The sequence below is a fragment of the Montipora capricornis genome, chromosome 1, assembly GCF_036669925.1.
Source record: "Montipora capricornis isolate CH-2021 chromosome 1, ASM3666992v2, whole genome shotgun sequence".
NCBI classification, from domain to species: Eukaryota; Metazoa; Cnidaria; class Anthozoa; order Scleractinia; family Acroporidae; genus Montipora; species Montipora capricornis.
The window spans coordinates 13,032,719-13,040,999 of NC_090883.1; the positions used below are offsets into that span (position 1 = coordinate 13,032,719).

The following is an 8,281-nucleotide window of genomic DNA, read 5'->3' on the forward strand; positions in this document are numbered from 1 at the left end:
CGAGTTAAATATACCATTTGGACTGAATGAAATATGAACAGTCCACTTCAGGCGGTGTAAAGTTTTTAATAATTATTATTTTATTTCTTAAATTTCTGTTTCTAGTTTATTTCTGTATTTCATTATTCTTTTAATTCACGATTTATGGTGCAAAGCCTTTTTCACTGTCTGGAGAGCCATCTTCAAATTCATGTTCAGACAACACTATCTCATCACTGGATAACTATTTTTTATCATCTGGTAATGGCCAATGGGGATCTAAATCTTCATCATCATTGTTATTCTCACCATCATCATGTATATCCATTTTTTCATCTACAAGGACGTCTTGCATTGGTGGTAAGGGGATTGTATCAAACTTGCTACATGTAAAATGTCATAGGTTGGAAAAATTGCTGTGGGTGTATCAATGGGATTTAATTGCAGGTGCTGCTATGGCATTTTAATTCAGGCGGTGTGAATTTTTTCATAATTATTATTTTGTTTCTTAAATTTCTATTTCTAGTTTATTTATGTATTTCATTCTTTTAATTCACGTTTAAATTCTTACATTTCTATTATTTTTTAATTTTTTTTTGTACCGTAGTACAATAACACTCGACTGTTAAGCCCTTGGCCGAAAAACTGATCTTAGCCAAAAGGCCGAAAAGTAATCAGGATACAGGATATTTAGGTAAAAAAATTGTGGGGATACGAGATATTTGGGGGAGGGTGGGGGAATTGAGGAGATATGAGATATTTTTAAAAATAGGAAACCATTGAGTACCCCGTGGTAGTGCAGTAAGTTGACAGTATTTTTTTCCATGAATGTCAACTGAGCTGCATTTTGTTTTTCAGGAGATTCAGGTTATCCTTGCATAATATGTAGCCCTAATAGTATACGATATTGCTTTGGTATCGTAAATCAACGATGAAATGATGTGTGAAATGGATCATATATGGAATTGCGGATATGAAATCAAGTGAAGCTATTATCCTCGCAGTTATGAACGCTGGTCATTTGTGGGTTCCAATGTTCCCGTGTACAATGAATCAACGATGAAATAATATATGAAATGGATCATATATGGATCCGCAGTTCTACACAATTGCAAAAATTGTATTCATAACTGCCAGGATCATAGCTTCACTTGGTATCGTAAATCATTACAGTGCCATGGTAGATGTCCTTCCTAAATACCCCCTACGAAGACATGTGGTTCAGTAAAATACTAAACCCAGAAAGATTGAATTAAGTAAAAGGAAATCAAGAAACATTGGCCTGACATGGTGATCATTTTCAAAATCCCTTACAACTTCGTTTCCATCACATGCGTAAAGGGGGCCTGTCATGTTAAATTTGCTGTTTTAGGTCAAAACTGGGTAAAAACCTAATTTACTGTTCTGGCTTGCACGTTCAACATTCCTGACAACCCACTGATAAGATATGAAATATATTTTTGGCAAAAAGAGCTTTTCGTATTTAATTTTGACAACTTTCCGAAGACCATATTTGAATACAATTATTCAATGAGTATCGCTTCAATGTTCAGACAAAGCGTTTGACAATGGCTCACTGGCCGAGTGAACACACCACAGAGTAAAAATACTTTCAGCTCTGACGTAAGCACAAAGCCCTTCCAAACAATGCATGCATGCAGCATGCACGCAGCATACATGCTGAATGCATGCAAAGATTTTTGCATGCATGCCTGCAGGCATGCAAAGAAAATTGCATGCATAGGTGCATGCATGCACTACTATCTGCATGCATGAGAGTTGTTTGCATGCATGCAAGAATGATACATGCATGCAAAAGTTATTGGTACACAAAAATTATTGTATCACCCTACTGGAAACAGAAACAGAAAATCTATAATTTAATAATTTATAATGTTGAAAGTTATGTTAAAGCTCATATATTGATTGAGAAGTTTAATACAAAAATATTACTCTTTAATGCAACACAATACATGTACACTGTACATTTTTTTCCCTACAAAATCCCCCACTTTCTCTTCATTGTCTAACTTTGATGGTGCTGAAAAAAATATACTGACTGCTTCCAGCAAAATATTTCTGGTTTTTGATAATTAATCCATCTCCCAGCAATTTGGGGCACTGCAGATGTATGCCACAGAGGGCAGACAACTGATGACCAATTGTTTTTCCTTGATTCTGATAATGGGAATGTACATCATGGGCTGAGTTCTAAGAAAAATCAATAAATTACGTTGTTGTTAAATTATTAAGAAATTCATAAGCAAGTTTATACTTGAAATCTGTTTCACTTTCCATTGCTTCTTAACTATTTTGTGATAACTGTCAACTATTTCTTGGAGTGATTAAAGTCAGAACTAAATTTTATGTTAAGTCACCATCCTCTGATTGTAAATGAAACCAATCCAAATAAATTCGAAGTTTATTCAATCAATGTTTGTAGAAAAATTAAACCAGTCTACACAAGTGCATAACATTTTGCCTCAAAACTGCTAAAATGTCTTTAGGTATTTGGAATTTTTGTTTTAGTTAAATATTTTCATGTCATAAAATTATAGTGCTATAATTGCTGCAACCCACCAGATGAGCAGCAACACTAATCTTGACGGTCTGCTTGTGTTCTATGCCAGGAAATTGATCGATTTTGTGTCTGTCCCTATGATTTTGACGTCATTCTGTGATATGCCAAATATCGCCCTCCAGCACGACATTATGCATATGGCATCCCTCACTTATCTTGTTGGACATGTTCAGTTTTGTATTGTTTCACCTCACTGGTCGAGGTATGATTCAGTACAATAATAATTATAAATAATTATCCTTCTCCTCGCTAGGCAATTTACTTGCTTCATTCGCATCAATGAGCAAGTTAATTCTGAGTTTGTTCTCCTCAGCAAACAATTAACTTGCTTCAATCCCCTTGTGCGGCAAGGTAATGATCAACTGCCTGGATGCAACTTACTAGTATTAATCGGTTTTCATTTCGTCTATGTCTAATTTATTTATATCAGCAAATTAGACCTTCAAACAATAATAACATTATATTTACTACATATATAGTACATGCATCATTTACTGTCTCCACTTTTAAAAACTATATCAAACAGTCCTTGTTGTATTTACATGTTTCCCCAAACCTCAGGGTACATAAAATGATTTACCATCCAACTAAACCCTTAAGGTCTTGCATTGGGCAGCACGTTACTTCCAATAAGCACTACTGTAAAGACTACTGTAAAGCTGTGTAACCAGGCATAATATTGGACGATGGAAGACTGGACACCGAAATTCACAGCACCTTTCTCAAACGGTCTCACAGATAAGCCGCACCTACGCTTTTGATCGCAAATTTTTGGAAAAAAGGTGCGGCTTATCTGCGAGTCTTTACGGTAGTTGTATGTCTGGCGGATCCATTATATATCACTGGTTTCATTTAGCAAAACATTGTCACCTCATGTAAAGGGAAATATAGGTCCAACAATGATTCAAGGTGTTAATTATTTAGTGGTAAGAGTGTGATGTCACCATGTTACAGGATTCTCAATAGAATTTTGAACAGCAGTTTGCTGTACTATTTTCAGGCGTAACACTGCAACTAACTGACACATCACTCATCTACTGATCAAGTTGACTTTAAAGCTGTAACATGTACATGTAGACACCATTGACAGGTGCTAGGGGTTTTGGGTGGAATTAAGAGCCCTGATGCTATCATAATGATAATTCGCACATGTACTGTACATGTACATAAGCTGTCATGTGCCACAGCGACAATTATAGTAGTAAAAGATAAAACAAAAGCAAACCTGTCACTGATGAATGGTTTTAGGTGGTAGCCTAGTTGTTTGTTAACAGTGGAGACCACCACATTCGCCATTACATGTTTATCTGGGGAGGGAGTCATCTGGTGAACTGCTGCCAAGAAATATGGAGTGTGGCAGCCTTTAACCACAATCTTCATGAAGTAGTCAATTTCCCCCACTCCTTCTTCTCCATCGTTGGCTAGATAAGTCACTGTGAAGCTGTTTCGCCTTTTGACTCTTGTACATGCGATGCTGTAAAAGAGCTTCTTCCTGAAGCAGATTTTCTTAAAGGAATAAGACTCCAGGACGTCTACTGCTGCCCCTGGAATTACCTCATTCAGTTCAGCCAACTGAGTGTTGGTCAAATCAAGTTTGCTCAGGTGGCCTAACCCTAATTTGTTTTGATGATATTTAACTAATAATTAAAAAAGGGAAGAAATTATAAATTATTCCAGAATATCTTGAATAAGTACATTTTTTAACACAGCTGAACCTTCCAAAAGCTAGTGGTACCCATTTTAAGAAACACAGTCCAAAAAGAAAAAAACAACCTAACAGATAAAGTGGGTGACTCTTGAATCTTGGTGTTGAAGCCTGATGCTATTACTATATCAGTCCACAACTACATGTAACCTGTCTGAGCCATCAAGAGTTTGCATTAAAGAAATCACATCTTCAGAACTTTCAGCCATGTTTTCATTTTCCATCACTGTAATCATCCGCATTGCCTTAACTGCAGAAACCACCTGCAAAATTAAATTTAAAATTTTATTTATTAACAGATTGAACAAAGACAAAGAAGCCATTAAGTGCCACATATCACACATGTAAGGTAAATTATTAGTGTAATAGTCACCTGTGTTGCTACATGATGGGTTCCATGGATTAGTTTTGTCATTACACCATTCCAACTTTCAAATCCAAAACAAGAGAAAGCCCACAAGGGCCCTGCAAGCCTAACACTGCTTGTCAAATGTTTGCATGCATTATGGACATTGATGGTGCATGCTCCTTTACCTAAATAAAAATACAGATAAATTAAATACTGTATACAGACTTCTTTTTTCTGAAAACACAATCGTCAAAATTAGACTTGCAAAAAGGGAACCATTGCATTTTTCAATTCTTCAATCTAAACAAAAATTATTAATCTTTTCAGTGCACAGAGAAACACACTGGAGAGTAACAGGGCAATACTGAACAGGAGGGAAAATGCAGTATGGAACTAAACCAAAATAAACCGGAACAATACTGAAACAAGGTGGAATGACACCAAAATGAAACGGACTGGGCAAGAATGGTACTGGAATATACCGGAATGACACCGGACGCAAATGTGGCTGATCGAATGACACTGGAATAATTATAGCAGAATAAACATGAGAATGCCAAAATGTGCTGTTTTAGTTTGTGCTGACCAATTTTTGGTTGTTACTATTTCTATTCAACTTTTGTTTGCGTCAAATGATTCCCCAAAGGAATTATGTTGTTTAAATTGCCTTTTGTAACATTTGGAGCACTTTGATAAATTATTTTCATAAATTATAATTTTATTCCAACTTTCAAGTGTTTCAATTATTTAGTGGTTTAGTGAGAAATTTGCTGTGGAACTACAATCTTGGACAGAATAAAATGGAAAAGAAATGCCCCCTCTCCCCCAAATCAAGGATGAAAAATTAAGGTGCGTGAAGGCCAAAACGCGCCATTTTCCCATCACTGATTTTGGGGGGAGGGGTGGGCTCAATGTTCCATTTACTTTGTCCAAGATTGTAGATAAGTATAGTTTTTTGTGAACAAATAGCAAGTCTTGTTTGGATCTAAATAAACTACGAAAAGTTGTAGTGTGCCCTGCAAAGTAAATGATGGCTGCCAGTCTATTAACATTTCTACAATTCCCAATAAAAAATTCCTTGATTCTACATAGTGTTGTGATGTAATTGAATTTAAAAAAAAAACCTTTAAGAAACAATTGGTACCATAATAAATTTGAGTGAGGCAGTAGAATTCTTCAAGCTGCCTATCTGCCATAAAAAGGTGGGCCTGTGTTACTGGCTGCTGAAGAAGGAAATACACTGAAGTGGACAGGAGGGCATAATGACTGTAATATTCATCTGGCAGAATCCCCTTTAGCACAGGAAGTGAGTAGTACAACAACCATGATCGCACTTCAGAAGCTGTCAAATTAAAGACAAAGGTAATTGAGCATTATTTAATTTTTTCAATTATGAGTAAGATAAATAATAAAATTGCAATTAATAATGCCCTTTTCAATGACATAATACAAGAGAAAGTTACTTTAAATATTTTCCAAAGAATCTTCAATAATGATGGTCAAGGGAAACAATTCTCAAGATTCAAGGGAGAGAAATCTAACTACCTATCTACCTAGTTAGAAATCTAACTAACTACTTCGCGACTCCGCCCAATACGGAATATATTTTCTCCCAACTAGCTGTCAATATAATGTGGTATTGCTGTCTCAAAATCGCAATTAGTTTATAAGGTACAGTGTACTTTGGAATCAAGAATAGAAAGGATCAAACCAAATACATGTATTTACCTTTCCAATACTTCCTGTCTTTTACCAAGCTGCGAGGCAATCGTGATATGAAGTCAGGTGGTTGACACTTTGATAACCGCTCATCGATAAGAGATATTTTGTCGCCTATGTAAAACTTCTCATTTTTGTACTTTTTATCAAACCACAAGGCAAACAGCATTTTGACAATTCCAAGCAGCACACTGTGCATATAATCCAATGGCATTCCATTGATAATATCAAAACCATCAACACACAAACCTTTTTGAACAATAAAATAAATTTTAATTAATACATATTTTACACCTTTAATACAATATTGTACTTGGTAACAAATGCATGTGAGTATAATTTCAAAGTCAGACAAGCATAATTAAGACAGGGAATTTCATTTCAAGTTTGAGAATGAACCATTTGTAATGTCCCACAATAATTATAACAAGACAATAATTATTGGTTTCATGCATATTGTGCATTTAGTAGTGGCTTCTGATTATATTCATGTACAAGTCCATGAAAATGAAAAACTTGATGTGACTATAATCATGGTGCAAAATAAAATCATTGCAAGCTTGAGTTAGCAGGCCTTTTAACTTGGTCAATGCTGTATTTTACAAGTAGCAGAAGCAGAGGCCAACAAAAATAAGTACCTGGTAACATCCCTCCCCCAACATGTCCGGAAATTTTGCATTTGACTTTTTGCAAATCACACATGTTTATTGTTAATTTGGGGAATCAATTCGCAGATACTTGTTTTTTTTTTTGTTTGTTTTTTTTTTATCCAGCTTTCAAATTTGTCTATTATAGCTATAAAAGCTCAAGCGAGCCTTTCAAGGTTCACTTGCAGTTCTCTTGTACAGAGAGCATTACTAACTACTAGCGATTTGTAATTTTCCCTCCCACCCTCCGATTGGAGATGGGATGGGCACCTTGTTTTTACGTTGCTTCAATAAAATCAGGTCACTCCTGTGCGGTGTGGTTCAGCCTGAGCAGCATCTTCAAAGAAGCTTATTGGCTTGTCCCAATCAGCACATGCTGTTTTGCATTCAGCTAGGAGTGCTGGGAGGATACATTAAGAATACAACTGGTCTTCATTTTACCAGTAATTAGCTCGGCTTGTAAGTGAATACATGTTCATTTGTTACTGTTTTAATTTGCTGAGAAATTTTATTTGATCGATCTTCGATCTTCGGCTTCAAATTTGCCCAAATTGAGTGTGGACTTGTGCAAAAATCGCTCAGCTTATAGCTGAATAAGTACTGTAATTATTATGACATTCCAGTGATGTTTCTCTTGCCAATAAAAGCAATGCCCGTAATTGACATTTAAAAGTGTTAAGTATTAAGAGCCACAAACATTTCACAATGTAACTTCATCAGTGTGTTTTTTTTAAAACAGTTCATTCCTACCGGAGATCCAGTCAGTTGAGCTTGTTGGCCTTGCTCAACAACTCTTTCTTTTTGCCTTGGATGTTTTGGTGGGCCAATGATAAATGGATAACATCTCGAATGACCTTTTCCCACTCGCACAACTTCCCCTTCTTCCTCACGAACATCCAGATTTGCCATTGAACTGAGTAAATGCTTGTACTGATGACTTTCCAGGAAGATCTGTGGCAACCAGTAAGCACACAGCACGGCAAACAAAACTCTCGCCATTGATTTCCAGAGAAATTCCTTGTGGAAAGTTATTGACATGGTCGTACTACATGTACACAAAAGACACAATCTTAAGCTCTTTGTTTTTGGCAGCATCCCCAGAAGGGACCAATATTATATTCCCAGTTTAAAGTCTATAAACTATCATATCAAACCTTATCATCTCTTTTGAGTTTGTTCATCTGCTCACGGAATGGAGCTAGAAAAGTTGTCATGGATGGTTTTCCTGGTCCAAACCATATACCACCTAGTATCATTCGGTTTGTGCTGAATCTGAATACATACAAAAAATTAATTGGACT

General features: G+C 35.9%; 1 protein-coding gene across 1 annotated transcript; it reads right to left on the reverse strand.

Annotated features, from left to right (window-relative positions):
* Positions 1–4,284: 4,284 nt before the first annotated feature.
* LOC138051551 (uncharacterized) lies at positions 4,285–6,510 on the reverse strand. Its single transcript, XM_068897776.1, has 4 exons — positions 6,343–6,510; positions 5,759–5,956; positions 4,639–4,799; positions 4,285–4,528 (listed from the first exon to the last, which is right to left on the reverse strand). The coding sequence occupies exons 1-4, from the start codon at positions 6,500–6,502 to the stop codon at positions 4,394–4,396; spliced, it is 654 nt and encodes a 217-aa protein (XP_068753877.1). The 5' UTR covers positions 6,503–6,510; the 3' UTR covers positions 4,285–4,393.
* Between the last annotated feature and the right edge of the window lie 1,771 nt (positions 6,511–8,281).

Coding starts and splice junctions, on each gene's coding strand:
- LOC138051551 (XM_068897776.1), bottom strand. CDS start 6,502: ATGCTGTTTGCCTTGTGGTTTGATAAAAAGTACAAAAATGAGAAGTTT. Junction 4,800..5,758: donor CCTCACTCAAATTTATTATG/GTACCAATTGTT, acceptor ATTTTTATTTAG/GTAAAGGAGCATGCACCATC. Junction 4,529..4,638: donor CCCATCATGTAGCAACACAG/GTGACTATTACA, acceptor TTAATTTTGCAG/GTGGTTTCTGCAGTTAAGGC.